Genomic DNA, 24,675 nt, shown 5'->3' on the forward strand with positions numbered 1-24,675 from the left:
AAAAAAAAAGTCAGGTGTAGTGTAGTGGTATGCCCTTATAATTCAGCCCTGGGAAGTGGAGACAGGCAGATCTCTGGAACTTGCAATCCAACCTACCTAGCCTAATTGATGAGTTCCAGGCCAGTGAGAGACCTGGTCTCAGAAAACAAGGTGGACAGTTCCTGAGGAATGATACTTAGTATTGTCTTCTGACACACAGCACACACACACACACACACACACACGCACAACTGAAAAACCAGGATCCTACTGTTTGAGAACCACAAACACATTTTTTGTGGTTGCATTTCTAAAATTACTCCTGGACTGGAATGCTGAGGCCTCATTGTGGTTGGGAGCTGCAGCTAGCTCTGGCCTGGCCCTGCCCTAGTCCTGGGATGGCCACATCCCCCAGGAGCCCAAGCACACAGAGCCTTTTCCAAATTGTCTGCTCTAAGCTGTGGGCCTCTGACATGACAGGGTAGCTGTAAGCTAACGGATTTCTGTATCTGCAGAGTGCGAACGTGAGGGAACTGGCCATGAGCCACTGAAAACTTGGCCAAATGTAGCACAGGATGATTCTCAACACCGGAGGACCAGGAACAGACTTGGTCCTGACAGATCGAGGCCCTCCTCACCAGCCTCCTGCCTGGTCCACAGCACAGGAAGGGGATCCAAGACAAGCGGGACAAGCTGGGTTGGTGGAGGAGACAGAGATTTGATATTTGGGAGACTGAGTGAGTCAGTAGTGTTGGGATGTAGAACTGAAGAGGAGGGTGCCACTTGGAGAGAGGATCCTAAAACCCGGATGGCTCAACCCTGGGTACATTGAATGTGTGTGGAATGAGGCTCCACAAGGACAGTCTAGGGGTGGCTGCTGTACCCTGAGCCACTCCCAGAGCTGCCTCAAGAGGGCCAGTTAGTGTCCTCTCCAGCCAGAAGACAAAGCTTGGAATGTGAATATATTAGTCAGTTTTCCTTTGCTGTGGCAACATATCTGAGACTGAGTGTTTCATAAAGAAAAGAGGTTTATATAGCTCACAGTTAAAGTGGTTGGAAATCCAAGATCAGGTGGCCCTGCCAATGTAGTCTCTGGTGAGGCCCCTTGACTGGGCTATATCACATGGAGAACTCTTAGTGGGAGTGAATGGAATCCTGGCAGGAGATGAAGAAATCCTGGTGGGAGCAGACAGAATCATTGTGGGAGCTCATAAAACTGTGGTGGAAGCTGATGGAATTGCGGAAATGGGTGGAGTCATATGTGGAGGTACACTGAGATTTTGGGGGAGCTGATGGAGTCCTGGGGAGCTACTGGGGTGATGGGGGAGCTGATGGTGTGGTGGGGGTGCTGAGGGGATTGAGAGGGCACTGCTAGGGCTGTGGCAAGCGCATGCTCACATATAGACTACTTGGTGGAGACTGGAAAAGCCTAGAGATGCCAGGGAGGGGCCTGGAATGACTGTCCACTAGGCCCCACCTCTTAAAGCCCCTGATGCAGCCGCACTGGGGACCAGACCTCCAACACTGGGAAATGTGTCTTCAGCAGCCACCATAGTACCTGGGCGCAGGGCTCGACCTACCAGGTCTCATTTCAGCAGCAAGACTCTGTGACAGTTGTCACTGACGGAAACCAGCTGTTTCAGTGCTCTTCCTCCTGTGGGTGATAATCTCAACACCCCAGTGGATATGACAGATTTTTTAAAAGATTCTATTTTTGTGTGTATTTGTGTGGGATATGTGCATGTGAATACAGGTACTGTCCCCTTGGAGCTGGCATTACAGACAGGAGTTTTGAGACACCTGACATGGGTGCTGGTAACTAACTCAGGTCCTGCAAGAGCAGTACATGCTCATAACTGCTGAGCCTCTCCTACCCCAGTGAGGACAGGTTTTCTTGTGGGGGAGGGGTCTTTTTGAGACAGGGTCTCCCTGTAGCTGTAGCTGTCCTGGAACTCACTATCTAGACCAGGCTGGCCTCAAACTCACAGAGATCTGCCTGCCTCTGCCTCAGGAGCACTGGGATTAAAGGCGTGGGCAACCACGCCCAGCACAGTGACAGTGTTTTAAGGTAAGCCTAAAGAAAGTTTTTGGTAGAGTTCTGTTGCCTGATTTCTCACAGTTGGAGGCAGAGACTGCGTAGGACCAAAATGTATGTGGCTATAAAGTGAATAAGTAGCCAATACAAAAGTGTTAGGTGAATACTGTTTATTTACAAGATGCCCTTCCTGTCTTCTGGACTGGGCTAGGGAACAAGAATGGCAACCAGCAGGCAGACTGGTCTCTCGATGCCGTCATAATCAGGACATCCGCCGGCAGACCCACGGGTCTGTGACCAACCTCTGTACCCATGTCCCGGCATTCTTGGCCTGAGGGTCCCTGGAGGTGACTGTTAGCTGGAGAGAGGACAACTGGTCTCTCGATGCCGTCATAATCAGGACATCCGCTGGCAGACCCACGGGTCTGTGACCAACCTCTGTACCATGTCCTGGCATTCTTGGCCTGAGGGTCCCTGGAGGTGACTGTTAGCTGGAGAGAGGACCCATCTTGCTTTGCACAGGTGATGGAACACCAGAAAGCTAATATTCATTAAGCACCATCCAAAACCCATGTGGCCTTGTAAGGTCCATTGCCTGAACAGCAGGAAGAGGCATGGCTCATGCCAGCAGGCAGGCCCTGCCTAGCCCCCCACTCTATTCAAGGACATACTGTTGTCTGTCCCCTGCCTGCACTTCTGGGTGAGGTGCCCAAGGAGGCCCAGCAGTGCGAGCCTGCAGGGCTTGTGGAGGAGGAGGGTGGCCACTGAGTTGATGCAGCTCTCTCCAAACAAGGCCAGCTCTGCAAGGTTCATGAGCAGCTCTTCCCTGGGGGAGCCCACATCCCTCCGAAGCTTCAGCCCAGCCCTCCTCAGCAGTGCTACATTGTAGAAGAGTCGGCAGGCAAATGTGATGACAGCCACAGCCAGTACCACCCAGCACCCAGAGGCTGCATCCCTCTGGGCAGGAGCCACTCGCCAAGCTCGCCAGGTGGCATACAGGAGGAGGAGTACCAGCTGGAGACCGAGGGCAGGTGCGAAGCCCAGGCTGAACTTGACAATCTCATATTCAGGCCATGCAGTCAGTGGGTCCACCTGGCACATGGTGATTCTCTGCAGCTCTCCAGATGTGCCTAGCAGAGACACCACAATCAATGAACTACAGATAGCGCAGCCCCCAATGGCAGCCAGGCCTGCCTTAGGCCTTGCCAAGAGCCGACAGCCCAAGGATCCGGGCAGGAGGGACAGGGCCAGCATGGCTCCCTGCAGGTACTGCGAGGTGAAATAGCAGACATTGGAGAAGAAAGAGAGTGCCCCACAGCCCAGATTGGTTGTGAGCACATAGTCGGGCCGGCTAGCGGCACTGAGGGACAGCAGTGTCACCACGATGCTAGTGACTGTGAGGCCCAAAAGGAATCTGTCCAGTGCCCCCAGCCTGACGTGGTCCCGGATGAACACGCTCAGGTTGAAGAGCCCCGTTGCCAGGCTCAGTGGGACACACACAATGATATACACATGTGTACACCTGGATATGATGCTCTGTGCTGCAATGACATCCTCCACGGCCGGGGACACATGGCTCGGGTAGCGGACCCAGGACATGTTGTGAGGATCCATCTGCAGAAGAGCTGTCAAACCTGCAATAGAAGCACATGCTGTGTGGTCATAGGTCTGGTCCAGTGAGGAACCGTGCTACCCAAAGGACAGTGTTCTTAGAGGGTGGCTAGCCTTGGTGGGTGCAGGGAGAATGTTAGGACCCAGCCCGGGTGTCCAGGGTATGGGGCTCAGAGTCAAGTATCTCCAGCAATCTTGTTTCTGAGAGGTGCACTGGGCAAGAGCAGCCCGATCAGCAGCTAACAGTGGCCTTTGAATGTGGCTCTTGGCAGTGGCCTGTCTCCTCTGAAGAGTTCAGCTGGCGCCTTCCCGGGAATGGCGTTGTAGGAGCTCTAGCTCTGAGTCACCAGAGCTTCCGGCCACTCCCAGGAGACAGAGCACGCCTTTACATTTGAAATCTGCCTTTCAACCCTGAGACATTTGGGAGATTCTGGCCAGTCTTGAGTTCTGTAGGGACCTCTTTCTAGAGACTGGGGTGGCATGTGGAGGCTGGGATGGCCAAGGCATCCCACCCTCTGGGCTGGGAATCACTTTATAGTTGTAAATTCCCGGGCAGGGTTTTAAATAACCATGCTGACAGACCCAGCACTCTCCCAGCCCATCTTTGGTCAGTGAAATAATTTTGTTTCTATATAAATGGCCCCTTCCCTTCTTTATAAACTAAGTAGCAGTGGAGGCTAGGAAATAGTATTAATGTTTATTTAAAGGAATCGAAGGCAATAAAAGTGGAGCCATAATTGTAATGGTATGCCTCCAGCAGCCAGGTTTTGTTTGGTCTTGAAGATGGACCACAGGTCTGGATGGGCTCAGGACAGTGCACAGAAAGGCATGTGTGGGTGCATGAGTGTGTTTCTATGTGTGTGTGTCTGTGTGTGCGTGTGTGTGTGTGCATGTGGCAGGGGCACATGTCACAGTGTTCTTATGGACTCAGGGGACAACTTTGCGGAGTCCATTCTCTCCTTCCAGTTTTACATGAGTTCCAGGGATGAAACTCAGGTCATTTCACTTGCATAGGTCTAGCCAAATAGGCTAGGCTGGTTGGCCAGTGATCTCCAGGGATCTATCACCCTGTCTCCACCTCCTTGATGCTGGGATTACAAGCACAAGCCACCATGCCTGGGTTTTTGTTGTTGTTTATTTGTTTTGGTTTTTTTTTTTGAAAACATGGGTTCTAGGAATTAAACGCATATCTTCATACTTGACCAGCAAGCACTTTACTGACTGTGCCATCTCACTAGCCGGGGCTGATGTTTGATGTGTGAGCTCTTCACTGCCTTAGAACTGCCCTTGGCTTCATAGTTGCTGTGTCAGGCACCTTTTGCACTTGCACATGTGTGCATCTCCCTTGGCAGACATAGACAATACATTGCCCTGTATGCTAGGTGGTACCTGTTAGAACATCTTAACCAACTTCAGGTTGTAGGGAGTAACTGCCCTCCTCTGGGAGTCTTGAACCTGCAGATTTTAACCACATGTAGCCTTGGCCCCTGTTGGATTGAATTGTCACTCACAGCAGCTCTGTGCCGCTTAAATCAGGGCTGAGTCCTAGGTGCCCTCTACCACTGCTCCTCGTTCCTCCTTGGTTCATCTGGGATCCTTCACCTTCTGCCTCAAGTGCCTTTGTGGAGTTTTTTTCAGAGAATACCCTTCAGTGTTTGCTGCTGGTGAAACTCCCATCTTTGCTTGTCTGAAACATGGTGACTGGGCCTGGGAAGATGGCTCAGTCGGTAAAGCACTTGCCTTGCAAGCACGGGCACCTGAGTTCAATCCCCAGAAACCATGTACAAAGCTGGGCAGATGCAGAGGCACATACGCTTGTAACCTGAGATGGCGGGCAGAGACGGGAGGATTCCTGGAGCTTCCTGGCCATCTTAGCCTAGCCTATGAGGTACTTGTCTCAAAACAAAAAAGTAGAAGGCTCCCAGGTAGACCTGACCTCCAGGTACTTGGGCATCTGCAGCCACAAATCCCATCCCCAAATGGGATGGCTTTTCCACGGTTAGAATTCTAGAGTGGATTTGATTGTCCACTTGGGGCTCATGGCTTCATCAGCTCAGGAACCGCTCAGCTTCCCTGCCTGTGGGAGCCGAACCTTGCTCCCTCTCTTTGTTCCCGGTTCTGGCTGACAGACTCCAGGCCAGGCTTGCTTGCCCCCTCCCCCATGCTCCTAAATGCCTCATTGTAGCTTTTTAGAGACCTAGCATTTTTAGAGGTTGCCATTCCTTGGTGTCTTTACAGGTATCTTTGAATTTCCATCTTGCTCATGTCTGAACAGGGGCAGTGGTGTCACCTAGAAATTTAAGTTTGGAAGTGACTTATAAATGACAGCATCCTCCTCCAGAGCCTCTGTTTTTCCTTTTCTGAGGCACCAGGGCTCCCCAGTGCCAAGGCGTGGGGTTCCTGGCCAGTCCCCAGCGACCATGGCAGTGGCTCTGTGTAGCCATCCAAGTCAGTGTCCCTTTTTGGCTGTGCCAGAGGGGTTCCCTTGTCGGCCAGAGCTCTTGGGTTGATGGAGTCTGACTGTGGGATGCCTTATGTCTGCATGTCTCATCATCGTTCAATAAAATTTTTTGGGGGGGTGTTTGTGTCTGTCTGTCTCTCTGTCAGTGTGTATCTGTCCATCCATCCTTATGTACACATATAGAAGGTTGAAGTCAGGCATCTTCTTCAGTCGCTCTCCATCATATTTTTTGAGACAGGGTCTTACCTGCAGATTCAGTTAGACTGGTTAGCGAGCTCCAGGGTTCCTCTAGTCTCCGCCTCCCAAGCACTGGGATTGCAGACACATACTACTGAGTCCCACTCCTACATGGCTTCTAGGATCAAACTCATACCCTAGTGCCAATGGAGCCAATTTCCCGGCCCCTTCCTTTTTCTTTTAGCAGTTCACACATTTCCCTCCCCTTAGTTCTTTTTTAAGAAAGATTTATGTATTTATTTTATATGCTTTTATTGGATTTTATACATCTTTATTATATTTAGTCCTCCTTCCTTATCTGCACCACCCCCCATAGTCCGCTCACAGGACTTCATGCATTTTGTCACATATGTTAAGGCCTATCGAGTCATGTTTATATACTCAAATGTCCCTCGGTGTGTGTTCATCCACTGGAGCCTGTTCAGCCTCTGGCGTCACTCCCTTAAAGGAAGACCAACTCTCCCTCACCCAGCAGTGATCAGCTGCCAATAGTTCTTTGCCAGAAAGATTTGTTTTTATTTATACTTATATGTATGGGGGTTGGGTGTGTGTGTGCAGAGGCCAGAAGAGGGCATCTGATCCCCTGGTGATGGAGTTACTTGCAGTTGTGAACTGCCCACTGTGGGTGCTGGGAACTGAACTTGGATCTTCTGGAGCTGAGCATCAAACGCTCTTGCAAATGCCTTAGGTGTTGAGCTGTCTCCCCAGCCCTGAGTTCTTTGTTCTCATAAATATTTTTTAAAACTGATTTTGAGCATGTAGTGAATATTTCAGAAGCAGGAGTCCAGGGTCTTTCAGGTTCTGGGCTTCAGAGTCCCACCCAGGCCATCGCATCACTCACTGCGCCTTGCCACTTAATCTTTTTTTTTTCTTTCTTTTTTCAGACAGGGTCTCCCTGTAGCCCCAGCTGGCCTGGAACTCACTATGTAGACCAGACTGGCCTTGATCCCACAGAGATCTGCCTGCCTCTGCCTCCCGGGTGCTGGAATCATAGGCTTGCGCCACCACACCCTGCTGCCGTTTAATCTTTTTATCACATTTCAGATCCTAGAGGACAGTCCTCTCTGGGTAGTTGAGAAATAGGAAAGCTCCTGGCCCTGTGCCACCATGTTGGACTTGAGCAGGTGGTGTATCAGGGCTTGGGCTTCCCACATCTGGTCAGCCTGTACTTCTCTCTCTGAGTTCAGTATATTCCTCTTTTTCAGTCTGAAGGGACAAGCAGAGGCTATGATGGCTTCCACCTGCTGGCACTTGCAGAGCCAGTGGTGTGGAAATGAAAAGTCATGGCTGGCCCTTGAGGAAACAATTTGGAATCCGGCTCATCAAGTGGAATGGGAAGCTGCCTTGTGATCGCTGACCACAGTCAGGAAGCAGAGCTTCTCAGCAGATGGCTAATCTATCTCCGCAGCCGCTTGGGTGTGTGGTGTGCTGCTGGGCAGTGTGTGGACATCCATCACCAAAGGCCCTTCTGGCTTCCAGCAGTCAGCTCTGTCTTTATTGGACTGTGGCAAGCCTCTGGTTCCCAGCTGAGTGACCAGGACTGTGTTTGAACTTGCTCTTGAGCCCAGACTAGGTTCTTTGGTCCTCAGCTGCCGGTTGCTACCCAGGATTTTAGGACCTTGCTCAGGTCCTGAGAGCTCTAGCCCGGGCGTCCTCCCGGCCTTTGTTCTGCATGCAAAGTGGTATTCTACCTTCAGCTCTTGGGTCTCAGTGTTCTAAGTACGGTGGGCACCAGAGCCCCCTTCCCAGCTGGGCGTGGGATAGGGAAGGAAGGGTGGTCCCTCAGAGGTTGGCAGGCAGACTTGGGGCCTTTGCTTCTTGCTGTCTTTGTGTTGCACACAGCCCTGCTCAAGCTGGGGGCTTCAGAAAAGTGCCATCCTGTGCTTCTGTCCCTTGATGGACTTCCATGTAGACCAAATGAGCTTGCTCCCTGGCCTTTAGAGCACCCCAGTCCTGTCCTGCAGAGCCCAGCTACGGAAAGAATAGCCAGGCACCTTCCACCCCATCTAGGGCCAGCCTCTCTGTGCCATCACCGCCCTGGCACACCTTCATGCCTTCCTGCCACCTGCAGCCCTGTCCTGATTGAGGTCAGGAGAATCCTGCCCTGCTTATAAGCCCAGACCTGGCCAGCAGCTTGTTTGCTCACGGGACTACCTGGCCCCTTTACCAACACTCTACCTGACAAGGCCACTGAGGCTCCACAGCCAAACTTTCCACAGTCTATTCCTCGCTTCATAGCCTCTTGCTGCCCTCTCCTGGCACCCTGTATCCTGAGCTTCTCTACAGCCCCGACAGTCCCTTAACTCCCCCTTCTTCTGTTGTCAGCCAAAGAGCCAGCAAGACGGATGAGAGAGGATGAGACACAGTGGATCTTGCAGGGAGGCTAGCCTGGGTGTGGCTCACAGTGCTCTCTCATCAAGCTAGATGCTGTCTAGAGTACTCCTTGGCTGATAACGCACTTGGACTTCCGTTTCTACATGCGGTGAGCCTATCAGCTCCCTCACTGACAGTCCTTGGCACCCAGCCTTGGCTACCATTTACCCGTTTTCTCTGCTGCAATTTCGACATTTCCAGGTGTGTGTGTGTGTGTGTGTGTGTGTGTGTGTGTGTGTGTGTGTAGCCTTCATACCTGGCTTTCTTGTGTATGTGAGGTGCCTTGCCTCCCTGGCATCATGAGTCCAGGTTGTCACTGCCTGCCGCACTGGTTGTCATTCCTGGTCACTAAGAAGTCCACACAGTGCTGGACTGACTGAGGGTGTCACATTGCGCTCCAGCAGCTCTTTTGCTGCTGCTCTCAGTATGCCACCAAGTGCAAGCACACTTTCTTTTCTCCAGTGCACATCTCCAAGGGGTGTAGCTGTGCCATCCTGTGTTCCCACCAAAACCTGCATTTTAACTCCAGCAGAGCCTAGGGTGCTTTGGAAAAGGGATGGATGAACACTCCATGGAAGTGTTTCAGGCTGAGAACCTGGGGCACTGGGACCCTCCCAAGCCCTCTAGAAGGGCTGCCAAGGTCACATCTGTGTCCCCTGGGAGTTCCCTGAGGCTAGCGGCTGAGAATGCTGTGGTCTGAACAGCAGCTCCTGGCTGTCACTCTGTAAATAGTCTTTCAGAACGGATTCTGGAAGTGTGGCCTCTTCACTTACCAAGCACTGAAGTTAGAAGGTGGGGGAGCAGAGGGTGGGCCTGCGGAGGCTATGGCTGTGAAGGGGACAGAAGGGAGGGCTTGAAAAGGGGCTGTATCTGTGGTTCCCAAGCCCTTCCACATGGATGGGGAGCTGTTTCTGAGTGTTCACTCTTACAGACCCTTCAGAGCTGCCCTTATTTTACAGATGTTTACAGCAGAGCTCAAGTTGTTCCATGCAGATACAGCATAACACTGTGAGGTCAGGATTCTCAGGTGTGACCCACAGGTGGCAGGGTGTCCTTGTATGCCTGTAGCTCACATGTGAAGTGGCCTCAGCGTACTCAGGCAGAGGCTTGGGCCTTTTGAGGGTCTTCCAGTGCCCCACTGCCTCTGTAGCTCTCAGGGCAGTCCCATCTGTCTCAGTTGAGTCTTTGGGAAATTATAGCTTTGCTGTGTCCCCAACACAGGAGGCCAATAAACATGCCTGTATGACTTAGGAGGTAGAAAGTGGAGCCCAGGAACTGAGTCCAAAGTGGGTGCACAGAAGGCTGGAGCTGCCTTGGGTGGTGGGCTTCAGTGCAGGCTCTGCAGTGCTCCCTCTTGGCTCTGTTTTGTGCTCAGTCTTAGCCCCACCTCCCTCTGGCAGGACTCAGCCTTTCTAGCACCTCTGGCCTTTTGGCTCTGTAAATGTTTCCGTCTGGTCTCTTGTGCCTGCAGACTAGGGCTGATCTGCTGATGAGTCACCATGTCTGCCTCACATACATGGCCTGGCGTCCCATTTCAGGCCATGGCCAACTGCACAGAGGTGTGACCTTGGAGAGGAGCTTAGATTAATCCCAGCCCATGGGTCTGGAAAGGTATTGCTGGATGTGCTGGCTGACACGGTGGGCAGTGTGGGCCTGTCTGTCCTCACCAGTGCCCAGGCAGCTCCCCTCTCCTACCCTTCCCTGGTGGTCCCACAGCTGTCTGTTTCTATACTTGCTTCAGGTATTTGGAAAAATAACCTCATTAGGGTAAGATAAAAGCAGTTCCCTTTATGCTTTTCTGAAACCTTCCAGAGGAGGTATATGTGCCTTTGTCTCATACATGTGTTTGTATACATTTGTGCATGTCAGGTGCACAGGCCTGCAAACATGCATGCACATATGTGCATACCTAGGCACACACCAACACACAAATGTACATGTACACATACCAGGTTAGACATGCACCTGGGCACACAGAAACATAACCATGCTCACATGCACCCAGGCATACATTGACATACAAGCTTACATTTGTACACACATGAACAAAAAGCAACATGCAGATGTGCACACATACAGGCATGTGCAAACATTCACACATATACATAGATCTTGGCACACACCAACAGTATGCATACACAAGCATGTGTGTAAGCACACTGATACTGTGTACACAGCCACACGCCTCTAGGAGCGGCAGAGCTCCTGGTCCCTGTGTACTGTGTACAGTGGGTATTCCAATCCAGTGGGCAGAGGACCTGCCTGGCCTTCTGCAAATTTCATGGGCACAACGTGCTTCCTACAGAGTGGGAGCTCCGTGGACCTGTGAGCAAGAGGATGGAGCCCTCCTGCATCAGACCCTGACACTAGGCCTCCTAGCATCCTCTGTACCTTCCATCTAGAAACCCCAGTACACTCAGTTCCCCAGCAGCTGCATGTTGAATGGGAGTGTCAGGGGCACTCTTAGTGGTTAAGGCCTGTGTTTTCCCAGCCCCCTCCTCTATCAGCTTCCAAGATGAGAGTGGGGGGATGGACCAGGAGATGGTAGAGACCTGGCCCAGTGAGGTTTCTGCACTCTGGGGGCCTGCCACCCCACTGCCTCACACTTGCTATGTACACCACCCTCTTTCTTCCAAAGGCTGAGCACAGGGAGTGTTGAGGAGCAAGCCCACCTGAACCCCTGTTTAGGGCTGGCACTGCTACCCTGCACAGTGGAGTTGTCCATCCCTGTCACCAGGGGCCATGTGCCACTGAAGCCCTCAGCTGTCCTCAGAGCCAGTAGTTTAGATAGCCACTCAGGGCTGTTAGAAGCCTGAATGCTTATGGCTGTGGCCTGGGAAGCAGGGAGATCTGTAGTTTCCCCCCAAGTAGGACTTTCCCAGATACACAGCAGGATGTGGAGCCTTCCTATATGTGGCTGCCTGGAACAGGGCAGAGCTGAACTAGTGAGAGGTCACCAGGACAGGTATTTAGTGTTTTGTAGCCTTGTGTGGTCTCAATTCATGAGGGTCTCAAGACCCTCACTCACTGTTATTCTGTGAGGCTGTGCACAGCTGCTGAGGAGAGGGCACCTTGGTACAATGGTGGGGGCCACATGATACGACCCTCTCTTCTCTATGCATCCCTGGTATCTGCTGTTCCTGGTAACCCAGCAATGACCACGTGGGAGGATTGGCCTGTGCTATACTGGCAAGGACTTCTGACAACAAGGGTCCCCTTTCTCCCTCAGGGAGCTGCTCTGTCCTGGTGGTTTCTCCCAGCAGCCTGCCCCACATGGCCCCGGCAGGCCCTGCCCACCCTGCTGGCTCTTCCTCCTACTCTAGGTCTTCCTGGCTCTTCTGGCCAGTCATGCACTCCAGGCCCCTATGGTGTGCCCTGCAGGAAGGTCTCTGGCCAGCCAGAACCAAATAGGTGAGCTGCAGCAGAGGGCAGTAGGGCGCTTGGCTCCGTCTGCTTCCCAGGACCAAAGGCTTTGTCTCATAACTGTTTCTGAAAGAGTAGATCTTGTCTCCCGGGGGCCAGCGAGCCATCAGTGTCACACAGCTGTGTCCCCTCTGTCCACTGGGAGACACTGCAGAGCACCATCAGGAGCATCTTTATGGAGATCTTGGGAAGTGAGCTGAACCTGCCTGGGCAAGGCATCATCAGGGTAGTGGCTCTCTCAGTGCCATGGGTTGCAGGAATGCATGTCTGGAACATCACACTGGCCCCAATTGATTACAAAGCGGGCCTTGTGTGGAGGCAGCCAGCCCACTTGCCTTGGGAAGTTTGGTCTCAGTTTTCAAGGGCTCGCTCCCAGACCCTGCCTGCCACCGCCCTCTGAATAGGAAAGTCAATGCCTAGGCTCCCGCCCCACCCTGCTGTAGTCAGCCCAAAGAATCCTCTATTTTAGGTTTCATGCCCCATGCAAACACACACATTCCAGATGTGCCTGCTCTAGAATGTTCTTTATGTTCTGCCACGATGGCCCTTCTCTGTTTTCATCCGAAGATGAAAATCCACTGTAGTGACTAATCTGGCAGCTCTGCCAATACTAGCTGTGTCTTCTGACCCTCTGTGGACCTTTTCCACTCCACTTCGGGAGCTGACCGGAGGCACCATGGACCTTTCCTTCAGGAGGAAGTGTGGCAGGCTATACCCTCATCAGCACACCAAAGACTAGGATTTTCATTACTTAATGGAACTGACCTGTGCTATAAAGAAATGGTTTTTGGACAGAAACTTTCCAAAGCTACAGAGTGCCCCTTGCCTGCATCCACTGGTAAGTTATAGGTGGGAGGCCTGGAGGGGCATGCAGGTCTGCCTCCTTGCCAGAATATAGCAAAGTGCTTACCTATGCCAGGCCCTGGGGTCCACACGGGGCTCCGTTGGCTGTGGGAGGTTGTTGTGAGGCTGGGGATCTGCTTTACTTGTCTAGTCTTCTTTCCGTTGCTCTGCGCTCACCAAAAAGGCTGGCACAGACACCCACAGTTCCTAAAGAAAAACAGGACTTGGCCTGAGTTGTCCAAACCACATACTCTGTGTTTAAGCAGAATATGGTTGGGCCATGTGACTCAAGATTCCAAACATACCTATGTCTGAGGTGGAAGAGTGACGTGTGTGAGTGTGAGGGTGTCCAGAGCTTTCCCTCCCAGAAGGCAGGGACATTTGCAACCTAAAATAGGAGCTGCAACCCCACCCAGCCAGGAGTGCTCCCAACCTGTGCAAGGAAGTCGTCTGGAATCTTACCACACAGCTCCAGCTACTTGGCCCCTCTGTCCCTGACACCGAGTGACCCAGGATAGTTGTCACTCCAGTGTGGATGGCAGGTGACACTAGGGACCCCTACAGCCCTGCACACTAGTGGCCAGAACTGTGTCTTGGGGATCATATGGAGTGAGCAGTTCTGGGAGTTCCTGCCAGAAGGCACGTCGGCTTATTGGTGTCCAGCATTCTCTCTACCCAGCCTTGCCCAGGAGGCTGCAGCGCTGGCTGGGAAGAGTCCTGGGCCGAGGCACCAAATTCTGAAGGGAGAACCCCAGCCAGATAGAGGTAAAAGGACTTGGGAACGCTTGAGGGGCAGCTTCTTGTCTCCTAGCTTTTCCTGGGGCAGCCCTGCTAGAATCGTACAGTGCACTGGCTTTGCCCCACCATATGTATTCATCCCTTTGCAGCTCGCTTTATGTTGCAGGCTGTCTACATGGCACCGAGCCCTGAGCTGCCCTGTGCTTCCTTCAGCCTCTAGTCCAGCAAGAGAACCATCCCAGGTGCCTTGCCCAAGCCTCTGGGTGGTTCCTGGGTGTGCCATTGCTGTTATGAAGATTAAAAAACCATTAAACAAGCTGGTGTGGTGGCACACACCTTTAATCCCAGCACTCAGGAGGCAGAGGCAGGCGGATCTCTGTGAGTTCAAGGACAGTTGGGGCTGTAGGGAGACCCTGTCTCAAAAAAGACCAAAAAAAAAAAAAAAAAAAAAAAAAAAAAAACATTAAACGGGTGGGACCTGGCCTTCTCTAGAGATCATTTGCAGTCCTGAATGTCAGATGCTGCCCCAGGGACCATATTCTGACTCTGGGGGAGAGAGGTCTGAGGGGGCCGTGATGACTGATGGCCTCATTCATCCCAGGGCCCCTGCTCCAGGACAGTCACCCCTGTCCCCTTCCTTCCTGCTGTGTGGGGAAGGCAACTCTCAGCACACATTGCCCGGCCAGCCCTCTGTGGATTTCCTCCTAGCTGTGAGTATGGTGCAGTACAGCCCTGGTCATGGTCTAAGGCTGATGGGGCCACACAGGACTGCTGTCTACCATTTTGTCTCTGGGCCACCTCTGGTGTTTCTTGTACTTGACCGAAATCTCAGTGTGGCTGTTTGTTGTGTCCTTCCTGATGACCTTTGACAGTTCCCTGTTTTGTGTCCCTCCCCAGAATGGGCCCAGAGTGAGTGACCTCTGGCTCACCAAAGTGCCACATGAGTCTCGGGCCTCCTGATCGGATGCTGTTGGGAGAGGTGTACAATATGGGCTTGCTGTCCAGCCTCCCTTTGCCTCAGGCTTTGCCCCACTGTGCAGGTGCCTGAGCCTTCCCCTGGTGAACTGAGCAGGACATGGAGGTAGGATAGGGACCCTGACCTGGCCTGGCCACTCACTTGCAGTAGGGCACAGATGTCTCTCCAGGGTCTCCATGCTTTGGAAGAGGTTTGTGCTCTTCCTGGGGACCCATTCCTGGTCCTTAGTCTGAGCACACCTGTGTGGTATGCCTGTGGCTCCTGTGGGAGAAGCCAGACACAAAATGCCACACGTCATCTTCAGAAAAGGCAAAGGCCAGAAGGCAGGGGGCTGCCAGGGGCCCCAGACAGGACAGCCCTTTGTATCACTTCATGTTCTGTCAACAGTAATGACCTTTGCTTCCTTTTGACTTTGGCCTCCTCTTTTACTTTTTTTTTTTTTGGTCTTTTTGAGACAGGCTCTCCCTATAGCCCCAAGCTGACCTGGAACTATATAGACCAGGCTGGCCTCCATCTCACAGAGAACAGAGATTGCCTGCCTCTGCTTCCTGAGTGCTGGGATTGAAGGTGTGTGTCACCACACCTGCTGGCTCATCTTTACAGTTTAAGAGCATAGCCTTCTTTGAGGTGTGTGTTATAATGTCTCCATTTTAAAACACAGTTAGACCGGGCAGTGGTGGCACATGCCTTTAATCCCAGCACTTGGGAGGCAGAGGCAGGCAGATTTCTGTGAGTTTGAGGCCAGCCTGCTCTACATAGTGCGTTCCAGGCTATCTGGGGCTACAGGAAGACCCTGTCTCAAAAGGACATAAATAATAAAGAAATAAAGAAATAATAATAAATAATCAATCAATCACAGGTTGGTTTAGGTGGATCTGCAGGGTTGATTACGAACGCTGCTTAATCTTCCAGCTGGTTAGAGGCTTACCCCAACCCATCTGTACCTGGAGGCTGCTGCAGTGTTGTCCCTGTGTCTGAGCTGCTATGTGGCATGGCCGCCGGGATGCACTGCAGATAGTCTTCTCTGAAATCCTGCCCCCACCCTGAAAGTCTGCAGAGTAACTAGCAGCCCCATTGCACAGCTGCTGGTTCTTGTATGAAATGGTGCACATGGCCCCAATCTCAACAGGGTGGCAAATGCATGTCTCTTTTGGGGCCTCTTAAAGTCCCTCTTTTGACCTTTCCCAGTTGCCTTACTATGTGACCCCACACTTTAGAAGTTAGTAGTTATCATGCTGTTGACAGCTAGGAACATGTGGAGGGATTCAGCAAGCTAGAGACTCAGAGGAGGTGTCTTGCCCTCATGCTGGCCAAGGCAAGGGGCCTGTGCGTGACTTTAGTCCCCGTGGTGGCCCAGGGATCTGGAGGAACAGGTCCGCAGAGGGACCTGTAGGTAGCAAGGGTTCCATGGTGAGGATACAGGGAAACCAGACTGGATTCAGGTCAGGGCTGCAAGGCCAATGTGGATCCAGCCTCAGCTTACAGCTCCTGTGGAGTGTCCCGGGGTACTGTATCCAATGCTTTTCTGTCTTGGAGCAGCAGTAGTCACTGGGCTGGGTGGGGCCAGGCTGGGCAGGGCTCCTCCCGACTTCCAATTCCCACCTCCTGGCTGGCAGTGCTGCTCAGCTCTCTGCCTTTCCTCCCCACTTAGAGCAACACAGGAGCACTGCTTAAGGAGTGGCTCTTTTGGTCTGAGCCACATGTGCCCTGCATCAGCCAGTCTGTGTCTTGTCTGTGTGTGGGCCATGGCTGGAGTCTGTCCTGGGCTGGACATAAATTATATTCTTGTAATGTATTCTTACATAATGTCCTTGTAAACTTAAGCCATCTGAAGTTTCCCCTTGTTTTACTTACAAGGTAGATATCTTGAAAATGCAACCTGTGATGTTTTATTACTCTAATATCTTGAAGCTCTGACGTTTTCCACTCACATGTCTAACTGCTGATAAAGATGTGAAACTTAAGAAAATGGAAAGTTCACCAATTGGCTTAATGAGGCACCTGGTCCAATTAGTCTAAGAAAAGTGTAGATCAAATGTGTCAGATATCTAAACTTCTGCTGCCAGTGGTATCTGTTTTGGTAAACTGCAATGACTGTTTGACCGATTTCCTAACCCGTATTAGTCTGGCCTAGCTGTAGATCAAAAGGCGGCAGATGTCCTGACCCATGCTTGGGATATCTACTTTGTAAACTATGATGACCAAGTGAATTCAAGAAGGCATTTTCTTTTTAAAAAATATTTTGTTATTTAATTTTTATTTTATGTGTATGAGTATATTGCCTGCATGTATGTACATGCACCTGTGTCATGCAATGCCCTCGGAATCAGAAGAGGGCGTTGGATTCCCCTACGGACAGTTGTTAACCACCATGTGGGTGCTGGACTCTTAACAGCTGAGCCATCTCTCCAGCCCCAAGAAGGAATTTCCTGGCTAACATGGCACATCAAAGTGGGCCCAGGTGCCAGTCATAAATGACATTGAAATGCCTATTTAATTCCCATCTTTACCTCTTTGTTGCTAATTCAGGGACCTCATGCATGAGAAAGAGTAAAACTTTTCACTCTCTGTTGGGTAAATAGTTGCTCTCTTAGCTGTTTGAAGAATTTTTCCATAACAAGACCAAGTTCTGTAGACAGGGTCTGCCTGGCACAGTAGCTGAGGACTGCTAAGGGGCTGCTGACCACCTTTTGTTGTCCCCAGTGCACTGTTGAGTGTGATCGTCTGGCTGTGTGGTGACAGCCACAAACACTTCTCAGAATTCTGAGGATTTGAGGCTGGCCTTGAACACTGTGTAGCCAAGAATGACCTAGAACTCCTGATCTTCCTGCCTCTACCTCCCAATTGCTGGGATGATAGGCGTGCATCACCATGCTTTGTTTCTTCGGTGCTGGGGATGGAACCCAGGGCTTGCGCATGCTAGGCAGGTACTCTACCAACCAAGCCACATCCCCAACCCTCCTTCCTTAATGATTTTTTATTTGTTTCATTTTGATTTTCTTTGAAAGGGGCATGCCAATCTGGCCTGGCATTTGCCATCCTCTTGCCTCAGTCTCCCAAGGGCTGGAACTATGCAGGCATGTACCACCATACCTGGCTTCTTCCTTGATAATCCAGAGTGAGTAGGCACTGCCAGGGCCCTTTCGGGGCTTTGGGGATCTCTGCTTCCATCCTCACCTGCCTTCTTTCCGCCCGTTGCTGCTTTGGTGTGTGTTGCTGTAGACTCCTGGGTGGTTTTTAATGCAGCATGTTGTAATTTTTCAGTCTTATGTAATGTTGCAGATCTGGGCCATGGGGGCCTTTAACCTGCTCCTGAGTGCTGTTGACTGGGTGCTTTTGACACAGTGCTTGGTCTTCCAGTTCCACCTGGTTTCCTGCTGCAAGACAGCCCTGCATTACTGGGATAGGAGCTTCCCTATGGAGCCACTGGTTTTTCCTAGAGAGCTTATCTAGGAGTTTTTGGTTTGTGTTTGTTTTTGGTTTTTTTATGCACTTGTGCATGTATGTGGAGGCCAGAGGTCAACTTCTGGTTTCCTCCTCAGGAGCTCCATTCAGGCGGGTCTCTCACTGGTGTGCAGCTCATCAGTTAGGCCAGGCTGGCTGGCCAGCAAGTCCCAGGACCCTCCTGTCTCCAGCTCAGCACTCACCACCATACCTGGTATTTTTATGTTGGTTCTTGGACTTGAACTCAGGTCCTAATGCTTGCAAGGCAGGTGCTTTACCAACCAAGCCATCTCCCCAGCCCTGAGAGCCTATGCTTTCAGAGCCTCAGGGCAGCCGGCTTGTTCCATCCTGTTCTCGGCCCTTTTAGTTGCCTCTCTTTTAGTGAAAAGTTTGGGGGGTACTGTATTATTTTGTGGCTGTCTGTCTACCTTCCTAGCCATGGGCTGACAGGCGCTAACAGGCAGTTGCACTAAACTTGTAGCTGGAGTTGGATACCAGAATCTTAGTGAAGTCACTATGTGAGCCCAAGCATGTTGACCCCTCAGCAAGCACAGTCCCAAGTTACGCTCACACTTGTGGCTGTATCACCCCCTTCCCAAGCCTGCCCCACAAGGAGGGTGTGTCTTTGTATGCATTTGTGCCTGCCTTGTGAATGTGGACATGAGCTGTGACCTGGGCCTCCTAAGCTGCTGTTAAGTGTATTAGTTAATTTTTTCATTGTGACCAAGTATCTGACAAGAAGCAACGTACAGGAGGAAGAGTGTATTGTGGCTCATACTTTGAAGGTCCTCATGGAGGGAAGACATGGTGGCAGGAGCGTGAGGTAGCTGATCACACTGCATCCACAGTCAGGAAACAGATGGATGCTGCTGCTCAGCTCCCTTACTTCTTTTTATTGTCTGAGACCTGAGCCCCCCATGGGTTTATGCTGTCCACTTTCAGGGTGGGTCTTCTGCAGTTCACCCAGGCTCTAGAAACTCCCTTACAGACATGCCTGACGTTTGTTTCTTGGGTGAGTCTCGATCCCAGGTTTGACAGTCAATTTTTTTTTTTCTCACTGTCTCACAGTGTAACCCAGTCTGGCCTGAAACTTGCTATGTAGACCAGGCTAGTGTGGAATTTACAGAGATTTACCTGCTTCTGCCTCCAGAGTGATGGAATTAAAGGCGTACACCACCGTGTCCACTGGGCCCAGTGCTTGTCAAGGCAGTTTCCTATGACTACAGAGAGCCTGCATGTTCCGTCCATTGTCTTCAGGAGTTTTAGATTTGAACCAGTGTATGTGGCTGACCAAGAGGGATGTCAGGGACCCACTGGAGAGATCCACACTTATTAGGACCAGGACCCTCAAGCTCCCCTGCAGGCCACAGGGAAAGGAGAACTTACAACACCTGACAAGCTGCCAGGTTCACAAGACACTGGAACCTAACGAGTAGAGTCCATGTCCTGGGGTCTGCAAGCCCCTTGCTGCAGGATAGGGCCTTGGTCAATGTCTCTTGCCTCCGCTGTAGTGTTTCTGCCACAGCAGGTGTGACATGGGCATCCTGCAGCCCTAGCTATGTCAGGTCACAGACCCTGCACACAGATGAACCACACCTTACCCCTGAAGGAGCATGCGGGGTCTTTGCTACTAGTGGCTGAAGCACCAAGAGGCCAGCCTCTGGGACTTGAAAGGCCAATGACCTGAGACCTGGGCAAGAGTGCTACCAGAGAACAGCCCTGGCTGCAGGTGTCCTCCATAGCAGAGGGAAGGAATGGCCAGTGACAGAGTCTGGGCACTGGCCCACTGCACTACCCTGGTGTGGCAAAGACCAGCTCTCACTTCTTGTTCCACATTTGCTAAGATCATGGGAAGGGAATTGTGGAGGAGCCAACTTCATGCTCTGCAGCTCATTACTATCTCTGTACTTGTGAGAATTCCTTAGACATCAGAGCATTCTCCGTGGGGACCCATTCCCTCCCCTGTGTCCTGGGGTGCTATCCAGTTGGATGGCTCAGGAATACTTCGCCTCTGTGCTGTGCTGTGCTCTTCCAAAGCTCTTGGGGTAATAACCATTGCAGGAGAACTTTGGACTTGGCTGGCTGGCTACACCCAATGACGCAGAAGCATCTGTCAGCCAGCCACCCCCTTTGGCCTGCTGTCCCCTCTCCACCTGCATGCCTGGTGTGTTCTGAAAGTGAAGGTCCACAGACAGCCACTGGGGGGAGCGCTGGAAACAAGTCTGTCCAACGGGAAAGGGCTCATAGCTCTAAAGCAATGATGCTTTCATCCTGTGTTTCCAAGACTTGTGACGTCAGTGATGGTGATAATGTGGGGCTGACCATCCCTGTCCCCTTCTCAGGAGACACTGAGGGTCGGTCCATCCCGGCCAGTGTACAGATCCTGGCACAGGGTTCTGGCTGATGGGTTCTGACAGGAACATGAAGCCGCAAAACCAGTTGTCCATTGGGAGAGACTATTTCTATCCTGCAGAGTTCCTCTAGGGCCCAGAGTTAGTGTCTCCTTCTCTGGCCCAGAGAGTCAGGCTGCTGGGTATTGAGGGTATCTGTAGCTGTTGAGATGTGAAGTGCTGTTGAAGTGAGTAGGCAGGCAGGCATGAGCCTGTGTTCAGGCATGAACCTGTGTTCAGCAGGCATATATGCTAGTCTCGTCGTAACCTGTCAGATGACAGGCCATCTCCATGTTGGTTCTTTGTGAGCACAGCTGCTATGAAAGTGTGGGTGTGTCAGTAGCTGCTGCAAAGTGGGGGTTAGAGAGAGGGTTTAGTAGTTAAAGCACTTGCTACATGATCCTGAGGACCTCAGTTAGGGCCCAGAACCCATATAAATGCAAGGTGGATGTGGTGGCCCATGGAATTCTGTCCTCAGAAAGTGGAGACAAGGGATCTGAAGAGTGATAAGCCATGTCTGGGCTCTGGATTTGATTGACAGACCCTGCCTCAATGAATAAGGTGTAAGAATGATCAAGGATGATTCCTGACACCAACCTCCAGCCTCCACATGCACACACATGCATGCCACACACACGGGGAAGAGGGGTTGGAATGCGTGGTGATTGTAGTTAACATTCCAGCAGTGGTGTATTTCACAGTCTTCCCCTTTCCCTGAATTGACAAGGCACACGTCAGACAGGACTGTGGGGCAGGAGGCCGGCTCACCCAGCCCTCATCGGAAGGAAGCCGCAGGACCAGGCTGTGATATGTTCTTAGACTAGAGTCAGAAAAGTCCAGGGTCCTGACGTGTGTCACAGAAGGGGCAGGTAAGCCATGTTGGGAACCTGCTCAGTGCCTGCCTTCTGGAGGTTTAAGTACAAGGGGTGGCACAGAGCACCCTCTCCTGGTGTTGGCCACCCATCTTAGAGTGCTGCCCTCACTTCCAAAGCCCCATCAGCATTGCCCACCGTGGGGCATGCTGGGTCTGTGAAACAGAGATGCCTCACTCACTGGGGCATCTACACATACCCAGGTGCTCAATGGGGCATCTCTCAGGGTCCCTGCCACTTTCATGTCTAACAGCAAAAGGGCCCCTGAGCTTTCAGTCATTCAGAAGCCCAGGAGACTGTGGAAGGTATTTCAAACTGCCCCAGTGGGCTGGAACTGGCTCTAGCCTGTCAGGCCACAGTGTGGCTGCTCCTTTCAGGAAATCACCTAAGCTCACCTAAATCACCTAAGCTGGGCTTTGATCTGTCTGGGAGAACAGGGCAGGCACCATGTTTAGATGCTGGATTGGCTCTCACAGTTAGAAAGTTCCGAAATACCTCCTTGGCTACCTGGCCTCTCCATTTCTTGCTCCAGGCTGGGCAACTCTTACCTGTATCAGGTGATACCATGGAGCTTAGTCACCACCTGCCCACGTGTTACTGGTTGGCTTGGTGTGTCTCAGCCAGTGGAGTTCACCTACCTATGTGCTGTGGTTTCCTGTGGGGTTTGCTTGTTTTGCTTTTCATGAGTGTACATGCTTCAAAGATGGAGCAATTCAGATGTTGGTATGGTCCCGTCACCTACCTGCTGCTGACTTTACTATGGTTGGCGCCACCAACCACCTGCTACCTGTTAGAGTGTGGGTCTCTTCTAGAACCCTACAAAACCCCTCTTCCTCTTCCTCTTCCTTTGAAAAGACTTTATTATGCAGATTATTAGCAGTGCCGTTGGTTTCTCCTGACCAATAAAGCTCTGTAGGGCCGCTTCCACCAGTCACTGCTCTTCTAGCTACATTGACAGCTGTTCCCCAAGCTGAGGGATACTCCCCCAGCTCCCCTGACCCACCCTGCAGTCTGTGAGCCTGGACTGGATTTGTAAAGGCAGTCTCCTAAGAGATCTGCTTCTCCCTTCACCTGTCCATGGAGGCATGACCAGCCATGGAGGTGTGACCATCTGACCATTCATGGAGGCATGACCAGCCATGGAGGTGCGACCATCTGACCATTCATGGAGGCATGACCAGCCATGGAGGTGTGACCATCTGACCATTCATGGAGGTATGACCAGCCATGGTGGTGTGCCCATTCTGCAGTTGTCAGTGGCTGAGTGTGGCAGGCCCCTGCACCTCAGGATCCCCTGCCAGGTTTATTTACTTCAGTGTGTGGTAATGCTTAGATCAACAGGGAGGGGAGCCCAGGCCTCGCTGAAGAGCCAGGTAAGCTTTGGTGTCCAGGATAAGTCAGGACAACCTCAAATCACTCAGAAAAGTAGGCAGAACACCAGAAGAGGTACTTCATCAATGGCCAGGTCCTCTTTGTGACGGGATCCCTCCACACTGGGCTGACAGAAAGAATAAAGGATGTGGGCATCTGGGGCAGTGAGGATGCTGGGGCTCCACAGGATGCACCTGCTATGATCAGCCATTGCCTGCTCCTGGAAGCCATGCTTCTCAGAGGGAGTTGCCCTAGGCCCCTGGGGATGTGGGCAGGACAGCACATTGCATCTCTGCTTGCCTAGCCTAGTGCAAACCACAACAGCCCTTCCATCCTTAAGTCACCTTTGCCAGGCTTTTTGTCACAGCAATGAGACGAGTAACTAATGCAGTGACATGAGCCTGCAGGGCCCAGCAGCATGGAGGTGGGGTAAAGGCAGATGGGTAGAGTGAGCACTGCTTCCTGGGGACAGCACAGAACAGTGATGAAAGGCAAGGTGCCACTGGCCCAAATAGTCCCCTGAGCAGGCAGCAGTCCAGCTCCACCCACCGTCTCAACCCCTGCCTGTTCTGTACTCCCACAGCTTGGCTGTTGGGGAGAGCATCATGTGGGTGCAGATGCCCAGCTGTGTGGCCAGGCTTCCTGGCGCTGTCAGAACTGTGCTTCTTTCTTGGCCGAGTGGAGCCACAGCTATTGAACAGGTGTTGGTGACATCACATTCAGGGTCAGGAGCCCCAAGGAGGGACAGAGTTGGACAGGCAAGCTTACAAGGAGTTAATGTCACCCAGGGTACAACAGCTGAACATTTGGGGGAGGAATAGGATGGTGTGTGTGAGGATGTAACCTCCATACACCTGAAGGAAGTCCTGCCTGCCCCAGAGTGCCTACCTCACACTGCAGGCCTGGCTGCTGTGTCTTCCAGGGTCACAGAGCCACCTGTGTGCTATTAAAGGGCCAGCGTGTCAAGGGCAGCCCACCCTGGCCTGTGTATCTTCAGCGGTACAACCAGCCCCTGGGGTGGGGTTAGCGAAGGGCATAGGAGTGCCCTGTGTCTACTGGGTTCCATGTGGGAAGGTTGAAGCTTCCAGAAAATTCTCAGAGTGGTTTCCCAGTCTGTGGAGGAGAAGACATCAGAGAATTGTGATCCCAGTGTACCCCCAGGGTGAGAAGGACCGTGAGGTGAGGCCGAGCATACTGACAGATGGGAGGTGGCCTGTTCTGCCCAAGTGTACGCCTACACACAAAACATAGAAACATGGAGAATGGTCTTGCTTTAAAGTTGTATCTGCTTGATTTGAAATCTTCTGACCCTGGGCTTTGCTGAAGTAGACTACATTGTGGAGATCGGGAAAATCACACACATGCAAGCAAGTGCTCAGCGGCACTCCAGACTATGCTCTTTGCTGCTGCACATTGGTCTGCCCAGTCAGTGTCCTTCCCTGGTGGTCGCTTGTTCTCTTCTCAGATCATCCAGCACTCATAGTATGCAGAGTAGGGCTGGCTGTGGCTGGGACAGCCCCTCCCATGTGTGCCAGGAGCTTGTAGGAGCTAATGTCCATGAAGACACCCTCAGCCTGTCCCCAGAGGCCACAGATAGGTGTGTGGCCTTTCCTTTACTAGTGTGTGGCTGGCCGTGTATCTGCCCAAGTTCCCTTTATGGCCTGTAAGGCTTGAAGATCTGCAGCTGCCACAGAATATGTGACATCTGAGCTACTGTTGGTTTATCAGCTTGATGAAATTCTGTAGACGATCTTCAGAAATAAAACCAAAACTGCAGGGGTGTGATAGTGCAGGCCTTTAATCCCAGCACTCTGGAGGCAGAGGCAGGTGGATCTCTGTGAGTTCAAGGTCAACCTGGTCTATATAGGGAGTTCCAGGACAGCTGGGGATCCAGGGAGGCCCTGTCTCAAAAAGACCAAAAA

At 51.9% G+C, this 24,675-nt stretch overlaps 2 protein-coding genes across 3 annotated transcripts in view; one reads left to right on the forward strand and one right to left on the reverse strand.

Annotated features, from left to right (window-relative positions):
* The window catches only part of CUNH7orf50 (chromosome unknown C7orf50 homolog), a 122,134-nt gene that overhangs the window by 50,661 nt on the left and 46,798 nt on the right, over positions 1 to 24,675 (forward strand). The gene's annotated exons all lie outside the window — the stretch shown is intronic.
* On the reverse strand, positions 2,416 to 14,912 carry LOC103748708. 2 transcript variants are annotated; one of them, XM_029555187.1, is made up of 3 exons: positions 14,818 to 14,912; positions 13,030 to 13,169; positions 2,416 to 3,648 (listed from the first exon to the last, which is right to left on the reverse strand). In XM_029555187.1, the coding sequence occupies exon 3, from the start codon at positions 3,626 to 3,628 to the stop codon at positions 2,657 to 2,659; it is 972 nt and encodes a 323-aa protein (XP_029411047.1). In that variant the 5' UTR covers positions 3,629 to 3,648; positions 13,030 to 13,169; positions 14,818 to 14,912; the 3' UTR covers positions 2,416 to 2,656. The 2 variants fall into 2 exon arrangements, with proteins under 2 accessions (XP_029411047.1, XP_029411048.1); XM_029555188.1 differs by lacking the exon at positions 14,818 to 14,912 and adding an exon at positions 14,801 to 14,816.

This window comes from Nannospalax galili, unplaced genomic scaffold, assembly GCF_000622305.1.
Source record: "Nannospalax galili isolate Female #2095 unplaced genomic scaffold, S.galili_v1.0 scaffold664, whole genome shotgun sequence".
In the NCBI taxonomy this organism is placed as follows: domain Eukaryota; kingdom Metazoa; phylum Chordata; class Mammalia; order Rodentia; family Spalacidae; genus Nannospalax; species Nannospalax galili.